Consider the following 24,923-nt stretch of genomic DNA (forward strand, 5'->3'; position numbering starts at 1 on the left):
AAGCAAATATATATGAATAATCTTACACGTTCTACTTTCCTATATATTGGTGTACTCGCGCGGCCATAATAGTAAGTTAATTGATCTTTTCTCTATATAGTTAATGGCCTGTTTATGTCCAGGATCTGGCCAACTTTGACTTAGGTCTGCCGGTTAATTGAGCTATAATTTCATATATATACTCTATTGTACAACTTGAAAAATTTATGAACCAATATATTTACCCGATTCATTAAAAAGTAATTAAGTTTATTCAATAGCTATAAATTAAGACATTAATACACTGGCCTTTTAGTAGGCATAACAAACATCATAAGCAACAACCCAATATCAAAATGCACAAGTATAAGTACAAACGAAAGTACATTTCGTCTATATTGAAGTCTCGAAAGGGAAATATTGTAAAACCGTGGATACCATGGTCGTAACTTATTAGTAAAACCTTCTTTGTATTATGTATATATGGTTAGTATATTGGTGGAGGGGGTGAGCTATAGCTATAACTATAGCTTGGAGGTGGTGGAGAGCTGTAGATGTAAGATGGTGGTGGAGGAGAACTGTACACGTACGGAGGTGGTGGAGGAGACTTGTAAACATACGGAGGAGGAGGTGGGGAGCTGTAGACATAAGGAGGTGGTGGAGGAGACTTGTAGACATATGGTGGAGGTGGTGGAGAGCTATACACGTAGGGAGGTGGTGGAGGAGACTTGTAAACATACGGGGGAGGCGGTGGAGAGCTGTAGACATAAGGAGGTGGTGGAGGAGACTTGTAAATATACGGGGGAGGCGGTGGAGAGCTGTAGACATAAGGAGGTGGTGGAGGAGACTTGTAAACATACGGAGGAGGTGGTGGAGAGCTATATACGTATGGAGGTGGTGGAGGAGACTTGTAGACATATGGTGGTGGTGGTGGAGAGCTATAGACGTATGGAGGTGGTGGAGGAGACTTGTAGACATATGGTGGAGGTGGTGGGGAGCTATAGACGTATGGAGGTGGTGGAGGAGACTTGTAGACATATGGTGGTGGTGGTGGAGAGCTATAGACGTATGGAGGTGGTGGAGGAGACTTGTGGACATATGGTGGAGGTGGTGGAGAGCTATAAACGTATGGAGGTGGTGGAGGAGACTTGTAGACATACGGAGGAGGTGGTGGAGAGCTATAGACGTATGGAGGTGGTGGTGGAGACTTGTAGACATACGGTGGTGGTGGAGGAGACTTGTAGACATACGGTGGTGGTGGAGGAGACTTGTAAACATATGGTGGTGGTGGTGGAGAGCTATAGACATATGGTGGTGGAGGAGAGTTGTAGACATATGGTGGTGGTGGTGGAGAGCTATAGACATATGGAGGTGGTGGAGGAGACTTGTAGACATACGGAGGAGGTGGTGGAGAGCTATAGACATATGGAGGTGGTGGAGGAGACTTGTAAACATACGGAGGAGGTGGTGGAGAGCTATAGACATATGGAGGTGGTGGAGGAGACTTGTAGACATACGGAGGAGGAGGTGGAGAGGGATATACGTATGGAGGTGGTGGAGGAGACTTGTAGACATATGGTGGTGGTGGTGGAGAGCTATAGACATATGGAGGTGGTGGAGGAGACTTGTAGACATATGGTGGTGGTGGTGGAGAGCTATAGACGTATGGAGGTGGTGGAGGAGACTTGTAAACATAGGGAGGAGGCGGTGGAGAGCTGTAGACGTAAGGAGGAGGTGGTGGCGAGTTGTAAACATATGGAGGAGGCGGTGGAGAGTTATATACGTATGGAGGTAGTGGAGGAGACTTGTAAACATATGGTGGAAGCCATGGAGAACTATAAGCATATGGTGGTGGTGATGGAGGAGAATATTGTGCACTTGAATGAACAACAATGGTAAACAAAGCCAAGACCAACATAAGTAGAGATGGCCAATTAGGATTGGCCATGTTTACAAAACTGTTATACTCTCTAAGCCTTTCTAACCAACTTATTGTTGAATATGTTGTAATAGCAACCAAGCAGTTTATATAGCAGTCATCACTGCAATTGGTATGATTGTTTATTGAAGGTTATGAATGTTTCTTATTGCAATAGGGTTAAATTGTTTAATAAGTCAAATTAACTTCAAAGTTTGTTTAAGATAAAAATCAGGAAGAAGTCTTTGGTAGCTACCCTTTACTAACTTTCAGATCGGATGGTTAGACTTTGAAGTTGTCAATTTAAACTCAACGTCATTTAGCAGTGTAGCGTTAGATGGCTAAAGCGCATAAGCAAAAGAACTTTTCCATGTTCTTATAGTTAAATTTGAAAAAGAAAATTTCAAGTTGATGTAACGTATATAATTATGATTTTACATTCATCACATGTACGCGTGACAGGAGAGGCATAACATATAAAACATATGCATAGGTTTTATAGTGACCTTGCAAAACTTTTGCTAAGACAACGTTTCAAAATGTACTTCACTTGCTCTTCCAAGTTAGTTTGGTTTCTCTTATAATAATATCTTCAGACTTCAAACTCGAACAACTTGCTCGCAAATTTAAGAAGACATTTATGGATCATAAAAAATCATTTTGATCATAAAAAGTAAATATCTCCTTTAATTAGTGTAAGCAATTGGAAAAAAAAACTGGCAAGAACATGACAGATGAATGAAACGTTTTGGTTTAAACTTTGAAGTTGTCAATGTGTAAACTCCATGTCATTTTTGGAAGACTCTTTCTATTGTGTTTGTTTATTGAGCTATAGAGTTTTATATCTTTTTGTCGGTGCATAGAACAAAACCAATGTGCAATAAATCTTTCTTAGAGATTATTGAGCTAATAATTATTGCATGGTACAATATGTTTATTATGAACATATCACTAGTCATGCACGTAAATGCACTCGGTTTTCAGAAATATATTTACTTTTCGATTTGATAATCGACTTCAAGGTGATGACAGAAAAAAAAAATCGACTTCAAGGCTGTGAGAATACTGGAGACGTTGTTACAAAAGCAAGGTAAAGCTATTAACCATTATTCATGTATAGTAAAATCTCGCGACACCTCAGAGATATCTCCTACAAGAAGACCGAGATTAATAAAACATAGAAGGACTAGAAACTGATTCACATTGGTTAGAAAGGCTTAGAGAGAATAACAGTTTTGTCAACATGGCCAATAGTGTTTTTATTATTTTTTTGGGATTCTTATGCTGAAAATTGCTGTTATGCCTGAGATACAAATCACCTGTATCAATCTTGCATTTTCAACAAGTAAATTTTACATTTTTATATCAAAAGATTATTTACGCGATATATTTGGTTCAATTGCTTCACCGACGAGCTTTCGTATATAGGCTTAAATTATACCAACAAGGTCCGTATACAGTAAACACCGAAATGGATTTTTCAAAGACTCTGATTTAACTACGGATAGTGGCCTCTTGATTGCTAGTGGTTGTTAATTATATGTTGGTAATAAACATATACACAATATTTCACACCTAACACAAATTCTCATACGTCGAAGAATGTTCCTCCGTTTTCCTTTAAATTATTGGGTAAAATATGTAAAGAATGTATCTTTATTATTATTATAACGAGAATACAAGAGAGTATATATACAGACTCAAGACTTGGAGGTTAAGTTACATATTAACAGAATGTTCTTAAAACGTAGGACTCGATATATATAACAATAAATATAAAGTATCATCGCATATCTTCTGATACGGCCCCTCAAGATGGAGCCAGGGATCTGGCGCCAATCTTGCTTCTGAGATCCATGAACCGAGCTCGAGTTAAAGGCTTCGTAAGCGCGTCTGCTAGTTGATTTCGAGTATTGACATGTGCAACTCGTAGGGCTCTTTTCTGAACTTGGTTGCGAACAAAGTGATTGTCTATGGCAATGTGCTTCATGCGAGAGTGAAACACTGGATTTGCATAGAAGAAAGTGGCTCCAACGTTGTCACAATAGACCACAGGTGGTGCCGATAAGGAGATACCAAGTTCAGTTAGAACATTGCAGATCCAGTTGAGTTCAGATGCAGTATTAGCTACGGACCGGTACTCAGCTTCAGTAGAAGAACGAGCAACTCCATTTTGCTTCTTGGATGTCCAAAAGATGGGGTGTTTGCCGAGATAAACAATGTAGGCATTGGTGGAGATATAATCATCTGAATCCCCAGCCCAGTCCGCGTCTGAGTAAGCATGGAGAGTAAGCTTGTTGGTGGCAGAGTAGAAGATGCCGTGCGTCGGTGTTCCAGCGAGATACCGAAGGATCCTCTTGGCTGCCTGCCAATGATATTCAGTTGGCATGTGCATGAACTGTGATAATTTGTTGACAGCATATGCGATATCTAGCCGAGTAAACTGTAGGTACTGAAGGTTGCCTATTAGGCGTCTGTATTTGGTTGGATCCGAGAGTCTAACACCATCGTGCAGATGTAGTTTAGGTGAGGACGCCATTGGAGTGGTTACTGGCTTTGCATTAGTCATGTCGTACTTGTGAAGTAGATCCAGAATGTATTTTCTTTGAGACAGGTGGAGTCCTTGTTGCGTACGATGTGCTTCAATACCCAAAAAATAATTCAGATCTTCAGCATCTTTAACAGAGAACCGTTGGGCAAGGAGGACAAGTACTCGAGCAATGCCAGACTTTGTGTTACTAGTTATCAAAATATCGTCGACATAGATAAGAAGATAGATGACCTGACTTCCTTGTCGATGAATGAATAACGAAGTATCCGCAAGAGAGTTCACAAACCCAAGGTTGAGAAGAAAACTGATGAGTTCCTTGCACCAGGCTCTGGTGCTTGTTTGAGACCATTGACAGCCTTGTGAAGTTTGCAGACATAGTCAGGTCTGTCTGCGTCAACGAAGCCAGGTGGTTGATCCATATACACTTCGTCCGTGAGAGTCCCTTGGGGAAAGCATTGTTGACATCAAGCTGTTGTATCGGCCAGGAGTAGCTGATTGCGATGTCGAGGACAAGACGAAGTGTTGTGGCTTTAATAACCGGACTGAATGTCTCTGTGTAGTCACGACCGTATTCTTGCTTATATTCTTTCGCCACCAAGCGTGACTTGCAGCAATTGTGAGACCCATCAGAGTTGAATTTGTTTTTGTAGAGCCATCTGTTTCCTACAACATTGTAATGTGGTTGTCGAGGAACAATATCATAGGTTCCATTACGTGCAAACGCATCAATCTCTGTAGACATAGAGCCTCGCCAACGTCTATCTTTAAGCGCCTGATTTAGTGTATTTGGTTCAGTAGGAATGACCGAAGACAGAGCAGCTGAGTAGTTGTACTTCGAGTTTGGCTTGCTGATTTGATTTTTGCGTCTTGTGAGCATAGGGTGTGTGTTCTCCGGCTGAGCAGGCTCTGGAGATGGTGAGCTTTGCGCCGATGGTGATGGTGAGGGTTCTTGTTGCTCAGACGGTAGCGGAGACACAACTGGAGAGGTTTGAGGCGCAGGAGCAGAGTGATTTGATTCTGCAGACATCTCGTCACTCATGTTATCATCATTAGTATTACTTAACAAAGGAGTGGAAGAATCAACCTGACCCGGCAGAGAAGGACCTGAGCTCGAGCTTCCAGTTTTCTGTACGAGTGGAGGGGATGGGTTTGGGTTTGAGGCAAAGGTTGTGGGAGCAGGTGTTTGTGAAGGTGGTACGATAGTTACTGGTGGGGAGAAGGGTGTGGGTTCAGGGTTTGGAACTGAGCTATTCACAGCGGGTAGAGAGGAGGTCTTGAATGGGAAGACAAGCTCATCAAACCGGACGTGTCTTGACATGTATATGCATCCAGTGTGAGGTTGAAGGCACAGATAGCCACTTTGTGTTGGGGAGTATCCGAGAAAGACGCAAGGAGTAGACCGGTCTTCAAGTTTGTGAGCTGTGTACGGCCTCAACCTTGGAAAACAGAGAGAGCCAAAGACTCTTAACTTGTGATAGTTAGGTTGATTACCAAAGAGCTTGTGAAATGGAGAATCCATGTTGAGGACCGCAGTTGGTTGGCGATTGATCAGATATGCGGCTGTGGAGAATGCGTAAGTCCAGTATTTCTTTGGCATCGAGGCATGTGTGAGCATAGTGAGGCATGTCTCAACCACATGTTTGTGCTTTCTTTCCGATATACCGTTGTGCTCCAGTGTATGTGGTGGAGAAGTGAGATGAGAGATGCCAGCTTCTGCTAGGAGGTGGCGGAGAGCTATAAACTCTCCACCATTATCTGAGAACAAGGTACCGATCTTGGTGGAGAAGTAATTCTCGACAAGCGCTTTGAACACTTTGAATGTTTCTTTTACTTGGGATTTAAGTTTCAGAGGATATAGCCAAGTGTAGCGGCTGTAGTGGTCAACGAGCACTAGGTAGTATTTGTAATTATCAATGGAAACAACTGGAGAGCTCCATAAATCGGTAAAAATGTATTGAAGAGGGCGAGAAGAGGTAATGGTTGTTTGATGAAAGGGTAGTTTATGAGTTTTATTGATGGCACAATCTGAGCACAAAGTGTTTTGAGTTACAGATTGAGAAAAAGGTAAAGAAAAAATTGAAATAACAGTCTTGAGAATGGAGGCAGGGGGGTGGCCAAGACGGTAGTGCTAAACCGGGAGAGTTGTTTTTGGTGGTGAAGAGGCAAAAAAGGATTGAAGGGTGGAGGGTTTGGCTGGCTACTCATACAGCTCATCCTTGGTCTTGCCTTGGATTAACGGGATTCCCAAGCAGAGATCCTTCACCTGAAAGGAAGCAGAAAAAAATTCAACCGACACCTTGTTAGTATTACATAAACGATAAACAGAGATAAGATTTTTCTGAATGTTTGGAACACATAGAACATCATTTAATCTTAAAGTGCGAGCAGGAGATGGAAGAGAGATAGAACCAGTGTGAGTTATAGGGAGACCGGTGCCATCGCCTATCATGACTGAGTCGTCTCCTAGATAAGGTTGATGGAGAGACAAGTTGTGAAGATCACTGGTGAGGTGATGTGTTGCTCCTGAGTCCATGAGCCACGCATTGGTGGGGTGTTGCGCTGCTACGGCCATGTTTGCTCGTGGTTGCCAGGGGCGGAATGGAGAGCTGCCTGTGTTGACATATTGTTGAGACATCTGTGTGCAGCGACGTGCACTGTGACCGAAGACGCCACAGAGTTGACAACGACCTTGATATCCTTTGGTTGACTGGTTCTCTTGTTTCTGCATGGAGGAGTTGTTGGATTTGTAGCTTTTGTTCCAGTTGGAGTTGTTGTTGCTTCTGTTGTATTGCGACTGATGCTGCTTGGGGCGTGCTGAGGCAACGTTAGCAGTCACTGGGATTGAGCTTGACACCGGAGCGGAGACAGCAATGAGTTTAGCTTCTTTGTTGATAAGCTTTTCATGAATCTCAATGATGGAAGGAGTCGTGTCTCGTCCCTCGATTTGTTCAGCTACAGATTTGTACTCCTCAGGTAGTCCATCAATGATGTACTCAATCTTGTCCTCGTGATTCAATGGCTTGCCTAGAAGACTAAGTTGATCAAAGCGGCTAGTCAAGCCCCTCATGTAATCATCAATACTCTTGTCTCCTTTGGTATAGTGTTTTAGTTGCAAGCGGAGTTGTTGTATGTGTCCACGACTTGGCGTTGCATAGGTGGCACTGAGCGACTTCCAGACATCGCGCGCGGTCTTGGTGTTGGTGACCAGTGCCTGAATAGATGGGGAGAGGGTACCAATGAGACCGTTGTAGACTAGGCGATCTTGACGGCGCCATTTGTTGAACTCGGGATTGGCAGTTACTTCATCATTGACTGTGGTCGTTGGAGCCGGTGATGGTTTGGTGCAATCAATGTAGCCAGCCAAGTCATATCCATCGAGAAGAGCGTGAACTTGAAGACTCCATGTCATGTAGTTCATGGAGGTGAGTTTGGTGATGGTGACCATGTTAACGTTCAACAAGTTGAGCGTTGCTATCGACCTGATCAAAAGGAGCATTCATGGTGTGTAGAGATCGAGATTAAAGAATAAGAGTATTAAGAAGAAGAAGACGAGAAAAAGTGACGTCTGAAGAAAGAAAAAAAAAATTAAAATTATTGGTTTGCTCTGATACCATGTAAAGAATGTATCTTTATTATTATCATAATGAAAATACAAGAGAGTATATATACAGACTCAAGACTTGGAAGTTAAAGTTACATAATGTAAAGTATCATCGCATATCTTTTGATAAAATATTGGTTATATTCTAAAATCGCAAGTTTTCAAAATGGTCTTATATTTCATATGAGTACATACATGTTCCATTACCATGAATCCGTAATCTACATGTTAGCATTAAGTGTAATTTTGTGAGTGGTTACTAAAAGAAGAAAATCACATTGGGCCGATTAAAAAGCCCAATCCAGTTCTTGCTCCTACACAGTTGTTGTCGCTGTTGTCTTGTTATAAAATGCTTCTCCATGAAACCCTAAACTAGACAGCCGCTACTAGCATCAACCAAAAACAATTCTTAACAAATTTTCTGCTTTTTTCGTGATTACTAATCGATTTGGGGTCATAGGGTTTAGGATCGTATAGCAAAGTTTGTTGATGTATTGGTTTTGTGCGCAGAAAGTTTGTATGTTTTCTGCTTATAGTATAAGCACCGTATAGCCCCTTGCATCTTTGAGTATATAGATGCTAAGGAACAAAATCGAGAAAAGGGTACTCTTTTGGTGCAATATATTGGCACTTGCGTTTCCTTTATTCATCTCTTGGGATGTTCATAAGCTTTTGAACTTGTCCAGAATATGCGTATTGGCCAATATGTATTCAGATATTGTGCTGCTGGATGGTTTGTGGGCTTTGAGTTTTTTTTTTGGTTATATTGGAAGGAAGTGGAGCATGATGATGAGAATCAAATAGCCTCTGAAATTAAAATTCATGTGGATTATATCACATACCTTCAAAGTTCTCTGAATTGCCCTGCCTTTCTCTTTTTAATCCGTTTTTCTCAGGATTACACATTGGTGTAAAGTTTTGTTTTTTTGCCTGGAGATTGTTCTATGCACCTAAGAAAATCATAGTCTGTTTAAGCTGATTTAATGCTTCAGACTACACGAGCATGGTGCCATATTAAAATTCTTCAATGAGGTTTTGTTCATTCCATTTTAAGCATTTAACCTTGATATGGCTTGGCTTTTGAAGAACATTTTTCTTGATCTTAATTATCTTATAGGTGCAATTATCTTATAAATCTATTCAATACGAGAGAGCCTGTGAGGAAATTGAAATGCATACAATCAATTTTACCCAAAATGAGACAGAATCATCAACGTAGACTATCCAATTAGGATACTCATCAAAATAGACTATCCATTTCGCCTGACAAAAAAATCTACTGATTTCGAGGGCCTTTGAGAAATTGAAATGCATACAATCAATTTTACCCAAAAAGACTAATGAACATAGACTATCCATCTAATTCAACCTTTGAGAGTAGTCATTAAAATAGACAATCCAATTATTTTTTTTGCTGAAGAGATTTGAGCAAGACGATCTTGCGCCTGTTATTAAGAACACACTAAAGGATAATCTGAAGGCAGCCGGCCATTGATGCGATGCTCCCTCCTTTGGTGTATGTTTTCAGCTTGTTATTTTAAACCTTATCTGAGAACTGGTACAAGTGGCTAAAACGTTTCTGTCATCTAATGTTGTTGCACTTGAGATAAAAGAAATCAAAGACCAATCATCACTCCACCACATTTGCCTACTTAACTAACTACATCCTCCATGTTCCCTGGCAGAAACTTGCCAAGATTTCCTCAACTCATTCCCAGAACTTAATTCCCCTTTCTAAGTCGGAATCAGTCACAGAGAAAAAAGCCGTCTAGTTTAGTAAAAAATACATAAACCGACCAAATAACGTGAGACACGTCACATGTAATGTAATCTCTATCTATATGTGTCCGTCTCTGGTCATCTAGTAAAACGTGTCAAAAGCGAAAGGCTTTTCTTCTTTCCTCGAACACATCTTTATCGTACTAAGCAGATAAATCAAGAGAATGATGGGAATAAGCGTGCAGACATCAATGGATCTAATCGTCGCCCGAATCTCTCTAATGATCGGATTAGGGTTCTTCGCTCTCGTCACCACCATCCTCTGCTCCGTCGCCTTCCTCCACCACGCCAAATCTACTTCTTAAACAATTGTATCACAAACTTTATCTCTACTTCTCTGCATACTCTATACAGCTCTCTCTGTTTCCACTTACAAAGACATTGTAATGTTAAATCGAAATAAAGTTTATTCATTTCACTTCTTGTTTCTCTGTTTGCGAACGAACACCATTCCTCGGATCCCATCCGGGTCGGAAACAAACCCGAGCGGGCGGTAAAACCCGAGAACCCGAGGCTCCGAATACAGAGCGATGTTGCAGATCCCTTTCCTCCGCAAATCCTCGATCAGCCGCTCCATCACCGCCTTCCCGAGCCCCAAGCTCTGGAACGTCGGGTCAACCACCACGTCCCATATGATCGCGTTGAACACTCCGTCTCCCGTCGCCCTCGCGAACGCCACCGGCCGCCGCGTCTTCTCGTTCTCCACCCACAGCATCGCGTCCGTGTGCCGCAGCGCCACCTCTATCTTCGCCGTGTCCCGCCGCGGGAACCCCACCGCCACGAAGACGGAGTTGAGGTGGTCCAGGTTTAGGCCTTCGGGAGTGCGGCGGAGGAGAAAGCCTTTGGACTGGAGATCCTCGTCGGTGATTGAGTAGCTTTGCTTCGCCGCTGGAAACGACGCTTGTGATGGCTGTGCGGCTGCGTTTTGTGGGTTCAAGGTGGACCTTATCCGGAGAGAAGGTGGAGGAGTGGAGATTGGGCCTCTGAGAAGCATGATAGTCTCTGTTTCTTTGTCAAAGTTTCGAAATGTTTGAAAGATTGAAACTTTTTTTTTTGTTTCTTTCACTGAGTTGGGGGATAAGGGGGTGTGGATAAAATGTGTGTGGCTGTGGATTACTGGAGAAAGCTCTCTAGCTTTTACTGTTTCGAGTAAATAAAAATAAAATCGGATTGAAGAAAAACTCGTGGTCGTTAGAAGCCATTGTTCGATTGGTTGTTGAGACTCAAGAGAGTTACAGTTTTGGCGGGCGATATATAGTTAAGTGGTTTGAAAAGAAGAGAACAAATGCATATAACATACTTTGAGTTTTGCTTCAGTGATCATCCTTGTTAGTTTGTATCACTCTTATGTTTAATCTAGATTTTTATCACTGCCTAATAATGCAAACAAGTTGCTGTTAGTGACTGATTGTTCTTTGGCTGTTTTGTGTGTGAACAATTTTTTACGATCTCTGGCACGTCATCGACAGTTCTTTCTTGCTTGCTCAGCAAAGACTTCTAGGTCCCTTCCCCTAGTATCTGTCCTGCAGTTCATGAGGACATTCCTATAATGGTATTCGTTTTCGTGATATAGAAGAAGCTCACATTACTTGTATCTATCTTCCTATATATTCAAAGATGGTTTTATATGGTAGCCTGGACAACGGTTTTGATTCTTGTGGCGGGTTTGCTTCTTGTTGGAAACTATCATAAGATATTATTCTTATTCTTATGATGTTGTCGTAATTTATACAGTAACAAAAACTAGAAATATACATCGGCAAATTCGCTGGAGCATTGCAGCTGGAACATGCAAGTCTTTATAAGTGTCATTGTTACTACTGTTTTTTTTTTCCCAGTTCTGCAGCAGTGCAGCTTGTAACCCCCATCTGGTAACGTTTATGTTCTGCTTTAGGTTTACTTTAACAGTGTACAGGAAATACCTGCGCAAACCAACTCCTTTGTATTCACTATTGTTCATGATGTTATCCCAGACTATATCATCCCAGACCAATCGAAACGGTCAAAAACATTTTCTTGTCCTTCCAGGTCTCTCATCCTTTCTCAAAACTTTCTTAACATTTCCAAGTGGTCATAGTTATATATTCTAGGGACTTGATCTTAGTACTAACCCATACCAAACCAGGAGCCTGTTAACGAGGCAAATTCAAATGTAACATTAAGGTCTTAAAATGAGTGAGGCTTGACCTGGTTTCTTTAAGACATGACTTACTGGAAAAGAAAGATTTTAAACCATATTTTTGTTTTTTGTCTTAGTACTGTTAGGCCTAGGTACTGTTTTCTCAAAGCAATAATGATTGGTGGTTGTTTGGTGTTACCAATACACACTGTTGTGCTCCCTTAGGTTGTCTAAATGCATTTTGCTAATCTTTCTTGGCAGTCATTGTCAACTAGGAATGGAACTTCCACATGCTATTGTTTGACACAAATGCTCGGTTCTTGGCCTTTAATCGTTGAACTAGTCTTGTCCTTACAATCTTCCTGAAGGTGAAATTGGTAGACCAAGTTCAGTGTTACCAAGCAAATATTCTCTCATGTATCTCACATTTTTGTGGGGGTCACGTAAATTAGGTTGTGACGGCCCATCTTTCGTTTTCATCTATCTGTTTACTGCTCCTACGAGCATTATGATAATGGATGGGAGACTATACAAAGTCGAAAGCGACCTGAGAATAACATCAACGTGAGGGTCTTCCTCTTCTGGAAAGTTGCCAGCTAAAATCTCTTTGTTCTCTTCTGTTCCCATTAATTGTTGCCTCATTAAGCTTTAATACTGTGCAATGATTATCTAGAGCTAAGTTGATATATCTACTAGCTTCCCTTTCATTTTTGATATTTTCTAATAACTCATTTCCTGATATGCAAATAGTTTCTTAAGAAGTGGTTACAAACAGTTTATATAGTAAAATGATAGTATTTTGAATGATTACGGTTTGTTGTTTTGTAAACGAATCATGTGAAGCTCTTGAAAGTAGCTTGACTTTATTTGTTAAGAAGCAAAGCTCTGCTGTTAGCTACTCTGGCCACACATTGTAGAAACAATGTTGGTAACCGAAGAAAACTCCTGTTTTTGTCATCAACCTCTTTGTCCTCTACCATGAGCGTTTCTTTTTCTTGGAAAAAGATTATTAGTATTTATTGAATAATGTGTACTTTTCAATGCTACATACTGGTTATCAATTGATTTTTTTTTTTTTTTTTTGAAACATGATTATCAATTGATTACTACCGTAAATTAATCAAGCAATGTCAGTTTTTCATCCAAGAATCATCATCTTGGTGGCTTCTGTGTCGAGCATGCAGATCAACAGGGTTCATATGATATAACAGGGTTCTAACGGAGAACCGTGCAGATAACTTATTCGTGACAGCATTTACCAAAAAGAAAAGAACATATTCTGGAAAAAGAAAACAATGCAACTACCTACACATATGGCTTATTAAAGGCAAACAACAGAGCTTGGGTGAAAGACTCTCTCTTCATTACAGGATTTGGATTCCACCATATCTTCTTGATGAGTTTTATTTAGTTTTGCTCACCTTGCCTTTACTCTGGACACGACTAGCTCCACTTGTTCTTGTTCTAGCTTTGAGCTCTGACTTTTCTTCTTCTTTGCTTAATGTTTTCTCTGTGTGTTGGCGTTTTTGAATGTAGACTTGTTTAGAAACGTTCTTCCTCGCTGCATGTTTGTTGATGTTCTTTGGAAGTTGATTGCTAGGCCCTGAAGATGCATCAGAAGCCATTGAATCATCACTCTCCTCATCACCACCATCATCAGCCTCTTTTACCTGTGAATCATCATCATCATCATCATCAACAATAATAGAGGAATGGTCATTTCCACCGAAGGCGTCCTCTATGTACATAGTCCACCCTGACTCACAACTGTTGTATTCCTCCTCCTCCTCAGAGCCTCCATGATCCCTTGGAGATTCCATGGCTTTGTTCTAGGCAAAGAAGAACACAAAAATAAAGTTTTAGGTTTAGCACATATGCAAAAGATACACTTGTTTTTAAATAAGTTACCTACCTTACTTGTTTGAATCCACTTCAGCAATTTACTCCCTGATATAGGCTCTGTGTCTGTGTCTCTCTTTGGCTTTGCTCTTCCATCATCAATAAATAATAAGTTGTTTTTTTTTTGTCAAATATCAGGAAAAGCAGGAGCCTATAAGAAGCCTCATATAATTGAAGAGCAGGAGTAAGTTTCACCACATGGCAACCCTAGCACCATTGTTTTCACTCACTTGAAGCACTACATGACAAAGCCAACTGCAGATATATATATATATATATCAAGGAAGGTAGCAAAGGTTAGTGCATCTCTTTTTTTTTTTTTTTTGAACTTAGTGCATCTCATTTTACATAAAGAATTAAAAGCCTATGTTCTTCTTTTTCCATAAGATAACTAAATGCATAAATAAATCTAACTTTTATTTTACAAAAATATTTTGGTTCCTAACAAATTGTAATCTTATCTAGAGTCAGGACACATCAATACCCACAAAACGAGAAACCATCCTTGTGAGCTTTGTCATTAGTGATGTGTAGGCAAAGTTCATAAGTTTTAACTTGTCCTTTCTGTGCTCTTCTTGATTGGTAACTATCAATTGTTACTGCAAGTTTTAACTTTCTCTATGTATTCTCTCTTATGTATCTTAAATATTAAAGATCAGCTTTTGAGGTGGAAATCAGAAGAGACCCACCTCAACAAACAAGAAGGAATAAAGGAAGCATTTACTTAATTAAGTTAAGAGCTGTTCCTCTTCTTCATTCCTTTAATACTCCCTTCTTCCTCCTCCAATCCTCTCAGTGTCTTTAAAACTGTTGCAGCCTTTTCTTCTCCTCTCATTGTATCATTTTATTTTTTCTTAAGAGAATGACAAATAAAAAAAAGGAGTATAACAACTGTCACAATAAAAAACTAGTTGAGTCCATAATACTTGTATTCAATGCGTTTCATGTATCTCTGGCGTCACCTTAACATGTTCTTCAATGGAGTCCCTCTTGGCGACAGCTAGCACATTCAAGTGTGTGTGAGAGTCCATATTACAAAAGTTTATCTTTTGTTTTGACTTTGACTCATATTTGAGTTAAACAAACATATTTAGCTTTGGGGTTTAACTAAGACATTTTTATTTCAAAGTTGTTAAAAATAATTCAATTCTGAAAGGGGGTGGTACTACAGTGGGCCTCATGAGCTTGTAGAGATGTGTGTGTGAGGATTTATTAGAGTTTGTACACATCGTTAACGTCTGAAGAAAACGGAGTTGGACTCATTGGATTTTTTTTTCATGTGTGACTGTGTATTGTCATTGTACGTCATTATTATTGTCACTGATTCATTTATTTGTAGGTTTAAATTTGGAAAAGTCACAGATATTGAAAGCATCATAATCAGATATCCACTGGAAGTAATTGATAACTTTGGTTGGCAAGTCAGTGAGAAAAGGGACGGGACTCTGTGTTGTTTGCCTCTTATGGCATGTTGGAGCAGCTAGTTGTGAAGTATATGTTGTTGTTATATCTTATAACCATATATACCGTTATATTTTACCAAAGAAAAATTCTCAACACTGATATTTGTAATTTGTTTCAGTACTTATATACGTCGAATATTTAGGATAAAGGGACATTTTGTTGTTGGTCATTTTTAATAACTAGAAGAAACAAATTGAATTAGATAAATACGTTTGATAGATTGGTTGAACGAAATAATGTCTCTTGTTGTTTTCTAAAAGGCTTAAAAAAGAAGGTCATGTGCCCTTTGGCACCAAATTCTTGCCTTGCATGTCCGCTCTCACTCGTAGATTTTTTCTTGTACTTTGGTCGTTTGTTTACTATGGCTTCTACACTTAATGTACGTATAATTTGTTAATTTAAAGGCAAATGCTAAACCTAAACATAAAACTCTCTTTATGCATGTTTGTGTTTGGTGTGAATCTCTTTTACTATTATTGCGCGTGAACGTAGACACGTATCTGTATTAGTGTCATAAGTTACAATACTTGATGGGTTTAACGTCAAAACATTAGAAAAAAAGAGAAGTTGTCGGCTCCCTCTTGAGGAAATCATATAGTATGTGAATCAGTTAGTAATAATCACAATCCGACATTCTTTGTTTACGTATTTGTACCCCTCTCACAGCTGTATCCATTTTCACCAACCAACCCAAGCTTTCTTTTCTTCTTTAAAAAGTGGTTTATTTTCTACTTACTTTCAGTATCCAATAAACAAAACGATTTCAACAACTGTATCCATTATTGTCTACAACTTTATGCAAGTAATCTCTCGGAGACGTCGGTGGCTAAATATCACTTACCGTGCCAAGAATTGGATCCAGAAGCCAATATCAATATTTTCATAATTGAGAGTTAAAGAGTATTGTTAAATCGATGTCGGACTAACCGTTTTTTTTTAAAATAATTCTGTGATAGCTTGGCCCCGGTTAACTCTTCTTTTCTGATGCCTGACTAGGGATATTAGGAGTGTTTCAAAAAAAAAAAAAAAAGACTAGGGATATTACGTAATAGCCTTTTCTTTATTTCTCTTGCGAAAGTAAAGTCGAGTGGATAGTACTTTTTTTCTTTCTCCTCTGGGGTTGACTTAGATAAAGACTAAGAACAAGAAGTGAAACACACAGAATAATGTGAGGCCAAACACTTCGGTTTTCGTAGGATCTTGACTAGATGGATCTCAAAATCTTGAATTGGGACTGGAATCAAGAATCTTACCCAGCTTCTTCTGATTTCTGGGTCCTCATCTTCTTCGCTCCCTTCTTCCTTATTCTTCGAATCATACTCGACAGATCCATATTTGAGGTAAGTACCCCCACTACTCTCTGTTTGTTTTCTATCTCTTAGTATACATCATGACTTGAGAAGCAAGTAATCTCTTATGAGTAACCGATCTGAGAGATACACAATCGCATTATAGAGAGCTGCTAGAAGAGTGGTGTTTCCTAGAGGAAGCTCTGCTGATTCAAACCACAGAAGAAAGAAGATAGTGAAATTCAAAGAATCAGTTTGGAAATGTCTCTGCTCTTTCTCTATCGAAACACTTGCTCTCTACGTCACTTATAAGGAGCCATGGTTTAAAGACACAAGATGCTTCTGGTTAGGACCAGGAGACCAGATATGGCCTGACCAAAAGATAAAGTAAGATTCATGAATAAGCTTAAGTTAATGTGTTACGTCAGAGGCAAGAAACCGTCAAGTATCCCTCAAACCCTAATTTCCTCTTGAGTAATATATTTTACAGGTTGAAAATGAAGGGACTGTACATGTTTGTCGGTGGCTTGAATGTGTATTCTTTATTTGCTTTGTTCTTTTGGGAAACAAGACGATCTGATTTCAAAGTCATGATAGTTCATCACATAGTAACTTCATTCCTCATCATCTTATCTTACGTTTTCAGGTACTTCTAACAATTAAAAGATATCAACGACTAATATTTTTTTTTTATCTTCCACAAGACTTTGAAATTCAACTTCCTCTTGTTATCTTTTGTATGCTAGTTTTGCTCGTATAGGTTCTGTAATATTGGCTCTTCACGAAATCAGCGACGTGTTTCTAGAGATAGGCAAGATGTGCAAATACAGCGGCCTAGAAGCCATGACTAGCCTCTCGTTCATCCTATTTCTCCTGTCGTGGACGGCTTTGCGACTCATCTATTACCCTTTATGGATCCTTTGGAGTACCAGGTTTATACCATAAACCTTTAACACTGATCTTTATGTTTTTTTGGTTGCTCTCCACGTATGATATGTTTGGCCTATATGCAGCTATGAATCAATAAAAGTGAAACTGGAGTGGGACAAGAAGCATACGATGGAAACTGGACTGCCTCTTACAGTGTACTACGTTTTCAACACACTTCTCTGGTGCTTACAGATTCTTCACATCTACTGGTGGGTCTTGATATGTCGTGTGCTCATCAGCCAAATCCGTTCCAAAGGCAAAATCGATAAAGACGTTCGTTCTGGTTAGATTCATTTATATATGCATACATTATATCTAAACCGAACAAATTAATGCTTTAATATCATATGTTCTTGTGATATTCTAAATAATATATACATATTTTATTTTTGTTTTAACCATTATTTTGATCAATATATATATTCTTTGCAGACACAGAAGGTGAAGATGATGAACACCAAGATTGATTGTCTCAGACTCTTGTCTAATCAATTTGAAGCATCAGTGATGTCGACTTGTTTGATACATTTGCCGAATAAAACCACATTTTTTTGCGAATTAACAAAGCAATGATGACAAATAACAAAGCTTTGGGACGTACCCTATGATGACTACATAAGACTAAACTTGAAACATATACAGACAAAGGAAAGTGAATCAAACACGTGTAAATTGAAAAGATAAACCCAACTTGATTAAGAAGAAACCCCAAACAATGACCCAATGATTGAAATACACAATTTTAACCCAATTTTTTTATGGAGAGGGATATTGTGATAATTACTAGATACATCTATCTTCGATTTATCAATTTATTTTTATCGTTTAATTTTTAGAATTTTGAAAATAAATTTGCTTTCTGTTCAAGGGTTTCTTATATATATGCTTTTGGTGTTAATGTGTGATAAATTAAAGGGTCGTGAAGAGTGCATGTGAATGTTAGTCAGAGAAGCTAAAATGCATACAACATGTGTATCCTAGTCATTTTGGCACCAGTCCGCGCATAAATCATAAGCCTACTACTCCTTATCTCTTGTTTTTTTCTACTATTTTCTTCTACGATATTATTCGATTCTATACATGGATTTGCAAAACTTTATACAAAGCACAGTATAGATTTTTTTTAAGGTCAACATTGATATTATTGATAAAGCTCAATGGGCACGTTACATAAAGAAATGATAAAAGAACCAATTTTTTAGTCTAATCATAGAAGATTACAACAGGAAAAAAAAAAAGTCAAATTCTCTCTAACACAACTCCCAATGCAATCTGTATGGAAAGTCTCTGGTCATGCTTCCGACGTGAATCCTCTGGCGTTCATCACTGGCGAACCTCCTCCCATCCTCCCTCCAGACTCTCCTGACCCAACCTCGCCTCTTTCACCTGCAAACTTTCCCACCCTAACTGAAACCGCCACAAAAACTGTTCTCTCGGGTTCCTCTCGTAAAGGACCTCGACGAGAGTCTAAGCTGTCTGCCACTACTTCTTTTGCCCCGCAGAAGACGCAAGATACCATTACTTGCTCTGGAACCATTTCAATGGAGATAGAGAAAGAAAACCCAACCTTATCCATTATTGTCACTGTTCCAGAAAGTGAATCTAAATCTGCTACAGTTCAATCTGAAGTTTCTGAAACAAACTTCAACCAAAACTACACCATCCTCCCCCCAAGATAATCTTCCCCTATCCAAACAAACCAAGCCTCATCTTCTGTCCCAACCCTACCTTCCCTTTCTTCACCTGTGAACTCAAACCCTCCGTTAACTACCTCTGAATTGGAGAATGCTCATCCTCAGAATCAAACTCTTGTTGAGAAACTGAGAGCCTCTACTGATAAATCTTTAAGGCGCCTTGCTCCTGTAACGTTAGCTCCTTCAGGCCGTCCAAGAGTGGTCATTCCTGACTCTGTTTTCAAAAAGGGAGCAGAGATTCACAAAGATTTCATCATTTGCTACTTCAATGGGAAATCTCCACTATATAATCAAATACAAAGTGTATTTAATTATATGTGGGGCAAAGGCAAGAAGTTAGAAATTCATAACATCCCTTAAACCACTCAGTTATAGTCAGAATTCAAAGCGATTACCTCAGGCAGAAGATCCTCGACAAGAGTATTTGGTACGTCGGCGATTCTATGTTTCACACGGCCTAGTGGAACTCTGATCACTCCATGTCAACGCCTCCACTAAAGGCCATTAAGATCTGGGCGCATCTCACGGGTGTACCCCTCGATCTCCGCTACGATGAAGGGCTAAGCTTAGTGGCGGGTCTGATTGGTGAGCCAAAAGAGACTGATGAGTTCACAAAGAACTTAGTTAGCCTAACTGTGTCTCATGTAAAAGTTGAAGTAGACTTAACGGTGCCTTTACCTCATGTGGTTGAATTCGAGAGGGAAAGTGGTGAAGTTGTGGAAGTTCTAGTCCACTATCCGTGGGTTCCCCCAACTTGCTCGCACTGTCATGAGCTTGGTTACATCGTGCGAAACTGTCTCAGCTACTCACCTCCTGCCCCTGAAACAGGGAAATAATCAACTACCAAGAATAATGAAAACCTTAAGCCTAAAGAAACCCCCCAAAAACCTCCGCACAAAACCTCTCAAAAGTTCCAAACTCCCCAATCTACCTTCACCCCCTCAAAGTTCTCAAGAAAGAACCAGAAAAAATAACAACCTGTCATAAAGGATCCACCTCCTAAGCTTCCTCCATCTTCCTTACCGCCTGGCCCATCCCTAACTCCTCAAAACTCTTGTATCTTCTCCTCGCCCGACCCTACTCCTCGACCATCACTATAGCGCTCCCGCTCTTCTCCAACCCTTTCCCCGCCTCCTATCTCAAACCAAACCCCCTCTTTTGCTTCACAAAACCTTTTTCTGCCTCTAACTGAGAACACTTCTGCCTTTAAACCTCCAGACCCCTTCCTTACCCAACTTGTCCCAAACTCTCAACAAACCTCTTTTTCTATTGGTGCTCGAGGACCTCCTCTTCATGAGGACCTTCTATCTCCATCCCAATGAGTGTCAAACTCTTTTTTTGGAACGTCCGAGACCTAAATGACCCGGATAAGCACAAACCTTTTGTAGATTGGCTTAGTAGCCAAAAGCCCCTTTTTGGTGCCCTGTTAGAAACTCATATAAAAGAACCCTTTCTTCACCCGATCATCACTAAAATCTGCTATGGCAGGAAGTATCTCTCTAACCATTTTTCAGACCCTGGTGGCCGTATCATACTGATCTGGAAGGAGCCTTTGGTGGTTCAGCTCTTGTCTCAGACTAGACAACAACTCACCTGCTCAATCACTCTACCAAACCAAACCCCTATCATCTATACTGCCATCTATGCTTCAAATCTCAGTGATGAAAGAGTTGAATTCTGGAATGATATCCTACTAAACCACTCAGCACTCGACCTTGAGACCAAAAACTGGGTAGTAGGAGGAGACTTTAACCAGATCCTCTTCCCACTAGAACACTCAAACCCAGCTGTTGATCATACTGACAGCCTCATGTATCAACTTCAGGACTGCTTTCTCCAGGCTGGTCTGTTTGATTTGCGCTATCTCGGGCCGTGCCATTCTTGGACAAACAACCAACCTGAGAGTCCCATCGCAAAGAAACTCGATCGTTTGCTGGTCAATAACACCACCATCTCTTCCTATCCTCACGCTGTTGCATCCTTCCTTCCACAAGAAACCTCAGATCATACCCCCTGCCTCCTAAACCTTGCCCTTTTCCTCCCCAAAACTGGCACTTACCCCTACAAGTTCCAAAACTACCTAACTAAACACCCGGGGTTTGCTTAGTTGATGACGCTTGGATTCATGCTGGAAGCGTGTGCCACACACTAACACAGTTGTGTTGGAAGCTGAAACAAATTAAGAGTAAATTAAAGAGAATAAACAGAGAGAATTACTCGCAAATTCAAGAGAAAGTATCTGAAACTCACAGTTTGCTACAACATGTGCAGGTACAAGCGCTTCAGGACCCGAGCCCAACAAACTTCCAAGTGGAGAGAGACCTTCACCAAAAGTGGAATTTTTTGAGAGAAATTGAAGAACTGTATTTTAGACAAAAGTCTAGAATAAATTGGCTGAGGGAAGGAAACCTTAATACCACTTTCTTTCATAGGATCTACCAAGTCCGCTCTAGCTACAACGCAATCCGAGCATTTCTCAATGCTGCAGGTGTATGGATAACTGATCCGGAAGAGATGAGTAACCTGGTTGTGTCCCACTTTTGCTCTGTCTTGGGACCATTCAATCCCTCAACTTCCATCTCCTCCTCGCAGAAATGGTTTCAAAGCCTTCTAAACTATACAGTCTCACCTGCACAAAGCACACAAATGTAGATGATCCCAACGGCTGATGAGATAAAATCTGTGATATTCAAGCTCAATCCGAACAAGGCGCCAGGGCCAGACGGTCTCACCTCAGGTTTCTTTAAGGCAGCTTGGGACACAGTGGGGGAAGAAGTTGTAAACTCCATCACTCAGTTCTTCCTAACAGGCTTCCTCCCTTCTTCAACAAACGCAACCATCCTCACTTTGATTCTTAAGTTCCCTGGTGCATCAAAAATAACAGAGTTTAGGCCCATCTCTTGTCTCAATACTATCTACAAAATCATCTCTTGCTTGCTTGTCAAAAGATTGAAGCATGTTCTGCCTAGTCTAATTCTCCCAAGCCAAACAGCTTTCATCCAAGGTAGACTCTTACTTGAGAACACAGTCCTAGCTAGTGAGCTAATCAACGGATATCACAAAAACAAAGGTGCAAAGAAGATTACCATCAAAGCTGATACAGCCAAGGCGTTCGACACTCTGTCTTGGGAGTTCCTATTCTCTTGCCTCCGTTGACTGGGCGTCCCACAATAGTTTGTGCACTGGCTCTCTTCGTGTACCTGCAAGACAAGCTTCATGGTTGGTTACAACGGCACAATTAATGGTGATACACTAAAAATGAATCCTTGCTACTGTCAAGTTAACAGTGGTAATCGTAATATTTGAGATTCAATCCAGAGGATCAGTTTACTCTTTACTCTTATGAGTTCAATATTAAGCTGGCAAACAAGTGGGGTTTTAAAATCAATGGTGACGCAAGTAACTAGAATACCTAGCGATTTGAATTCGATTTAAATGAAAGCCGGCTTAGGGTTGTTCATCGGGTGTCAATGCGGAACCAAACAACTATTCAAGTGCAATGAGGTGCAGTCTAGAACTCGGATCACTCGGCTAGAACAATCCACTATCGCGGACTTATTCCCTTTGCTGATCGGTCTTGAGTCCTAAGCTCTCGCTTGGAACAAGACGCGATACCAAGCCTTAGAGACCAGGTCCGATTAGTTCACTTAATACCCTAATATTTACTCTCGCTGATTAGGGATATGAAGCTCATTCAGTATATATCAATTTATCTCCTAAGCGGTTAGCTAGATGATTAAACTAGGGATCGAACATTAAGTGATCAATTCAATGCAAGCAGTAAAAACAATATGAATGAAGAACAGTTAAAATCACTTATTTGCGTTTAGCTCATGCGATTGACACCCTAAACCCTAAGCAAGCTTAGCCGACTACTCAATCATAAAGCAAGATGACACAGACATGATTTCTGAATAATACTGCATATAAATTAAAGTTGAAAAACAAGGGTTCAGGATGATCTTCTCGTGAAAATGAGAGATGAAACCTTCTCCCTTACAAGTTGCTAAATCCAAAATAATTCTAGGTCTCTTGTAAAACTAGCGTAAGGAATTACAAATGATAGCATAGGCTTTTTATATGGAGGCGCCGGCAGCTGAGAAAGGAGAGAAAATCTAGGGCAAACCCCTGAAATCTTGGGGGTTTCCTTAATAGTCGGAAACAGTCAGTCGCTTGCTCTTTTTGGGAACAACCTTCGGATTGATCCGACTGGTTGTTCTGCGTTAGATATTCCAAAATGACTTCTTCATTCATGGCACTCTCTTCTTTACTCTTTCACCTGCTCCAAACCTGAATTGATATCAAATAAGCACGAATTAGGACTGAGAATTAACTCAAAGAACATATAATGGTATTAAAAACACCATATATCAATTCCCCCAGACTTAGATCCTTGTTTGTCCTCGAACAAGGCCAAGCCTCAAGAACAGGGAGAAAGGTTTGAAAGAGTGGAAACTCGTTTGACCTCAATAACCATACTCTTACCACACATCTCTGAACCATACAAGCTGTAGACTCAGACCACACACCCTTACCAGAACACCCACGATTGCTGTTCGAAAATCAGCTCCATACTATGTATCTCATACCTGAAAAAAGGTACAATATCGAGACAAAACTCCTTAAATTCAATTAAGAACAGCGTGAGCTTCTCATCACAGACACTATTCAGGGTAGACGGGCTAGGTAAGGAACAGGCTATTTCATTGTGGAGCTAAGAGTGTTTAGGGGCTACCAAATTTAAGTGGATGCAGGATATCGCGCAAAATAGTAGGGGAGGACAGATCCATTGATGTCCACAGACCTTACTCGTTTCTGCTTCACGGGTGCAGTTGTTCTGTCCTTCGGATCAACCGTGGGACTGTTCTTCAGTTCTTGACTTCCTTTGCCTACTCCTCAAAAATTGGTACCAACTCCTTGTTCATCCTTCCCAGTGGCGTGTGTTTATATATATTATTATTTTTTTTTTTTGAATACAAGGTGATGGGGTTGCGAGGGAGACGCAACAGAATGAATGTTTCGCAGCCACTGGTGGTCTATTCTTTTATTTCTCACTGGTCGCTATTGTTCCTCTAGTTAGAACATGCACTCATAGACTGTTCTCTTGTTAGAGCATGGTCTCATCGACTGTTCTATTCATGCTTGATCTCTCTTCTCTGAGTGTATGGCATTAACGAGTAAGAGGCTGCGTCGATCCTTTCATCTCTGGCCCTTTTGCACATATCTGCACATATGACACTGAAAAGCAGAGTGCATGAGGGTAAAAATAAAGGCTCAGGCGCAAGGTGGGAACTAGCTAAAGATGAGCTAGCCACTCAAGATCAGAAAAATTGGTAAAAGGAGTAAGAAGTCCTGAGTGTAAGTCTCGTTTCCCTGATCTAGTGCCCATAACAAGAAGAACTTCAGCCAAGATTAGGTTCAAGTTAGGTGGAGTTGAGTCTACCCAGTGTAACCTGATCGGTTGAGAGCTTCTGGAGAATCAAATGAGATAAGTCAGGGGTGTTCCAGGTCCAAGTGTGGGTCTTTAATCACTGCTAAGGTCACTGGATAAGAAAGTTAGAGCACGAGGTGGTTAAAAGATTATCACAACACAAGGTCCTAATTCCCACAAGAATTTTGGCTGACTCGATCCTAAATTGACTCAATAAAACATCCAAATGACATAGGGACTGACTCAGAAACAAAGACGAAGAGTATCAG

At 40.3% G+C, this 24,923-nt stretch overlaps 4 protein-coding genes and 1 non-coding gene across 6 annotated transcripts; 2 read left to right on the forward strand and 3 right to left on the reverse strand.

Moving 5' to 3' along the window:
• Positions 1 to 232: 232 nt before the first annotated feature.
• On the reverse strand, positions 233 to 2,105 carry LOC106360137 (extensin-2-like). The gene has a single exon (XM_022698267.2). The coding sequence runs from the start codon at positions 1,925 to 1,927 to the stop codon at positions 467 to 469; it is 1,461 nt and encodes a 486-aa protein (XP_022553988.2). The 5' UTR covers positions 1,928 to 2,105; the 3' UTR covers positions 233 to 466.
• A 6,724-nt stretch (positions 2,106 to 8,829) lies between these two features.
• Positions 8,830 to 8,913, forward strand: LOC125584891. The gene has a single exon (XR_007321798.1). It is a non-coding gene; the product is annotated as a small nucleolar RNA R160 (small nucleolar RNA).
• A 1,302-nt stretch (positions 8,914 to 10,215) lies between these two features.
• Positions 10,216 to 11,004, reverse strand: BNACNNG04490D (serotonin N-acetyltransferase 2, chloroplastic). Its single transcript, XM_013801719.3, has one exon. It carries the CDS (start codon positions 10,820 to 10,822, stop codon positions 10,244 to 10,246), a length of 579 nt encoding a protein of 192 aa, XP_013657173.1. The 5' UTR covers positions 10,823 to 11,004; the 3' UTR covers positions 10,216 to 10,243.
• A 2,143-nt stretch (positions 11,005 to 13,147) lies between these two features.
• On the reverse strand, positions 13,148 to 14,129 carry LOC106361909 (protein SOB FIVE-LIKE 1). Of its 2 annotated transcripts, none has more exons than XM_013801721.3 (2): positions 13,865 to 14,129; positions 13,148 to 13,776 (listed from the first exon to the last, which is right to left on the reverse strand). In XM_013801721.3, the coding sequence occupies exon 2, from the start codon at positions 13,765 to 13,767 to the stop codon at positions 13,351 to 13,353; it is 417 nt and encodes a 138-aa protein (XP_013657175.1). In that variant the 5' UTR covers positions 13,768 to 13,776; positions 13,865 to 14,129; the 3' UTR covers positions 13,148 to 13,350. The 2 variants fall into 2 exon arrangements, with proteins under 2 accessions (XP_013657175.1, XP_013657174.1); XM_013801720.3 differs by having other exon boundaries at positions 13,860 to 14,121.
• Positions 14,130 to 16,299: 2,170 nt separating this feature from the next.
• On the forward strand, positions 16,300 to 18,131 carry LOC106360138 (ceramide synthase 1 LOH3). The gene is made up of 6 exons (XM_013799733.3): positions 16,300 to 16,650; positions 16,766 to 16,986; positions 17,090 to 17,245; positions 17,346 to 17,531; positions 17,613 to 17,812; positions 17,962 to 18,131. The coding sequence occupies exons 1-6, from the start codon at positions 16,519 to 16,521 to the stop codon at positions 17,994 to 17,996; spliced, it is 930 nt and encodes a 309-aa protein (XP_013655187.1). The 5' UTR covers positions 16,300 to 16,518; the 3' UTR covers positions 17,997 to 18,131.
• The last annotated feature ends 6,792 nt before the right edge of the window (positions 18,132 to 24,923 follow it).

Source organism: Brassica napus, chromosome C3 (assembly GCF_020379485.1).
Source record: "Brassica napus cultivar Da-Ae chromosome C3, Da-Ae, whole genome shotgun sequence".
In the NCBI taxonomy this organism is placed as follows: Eukaryota; Viridiplantae; Streptophyta; class Magnoliopsida; order Brassicales; family Brassicaceae; genus Brassica; species Brassica napus.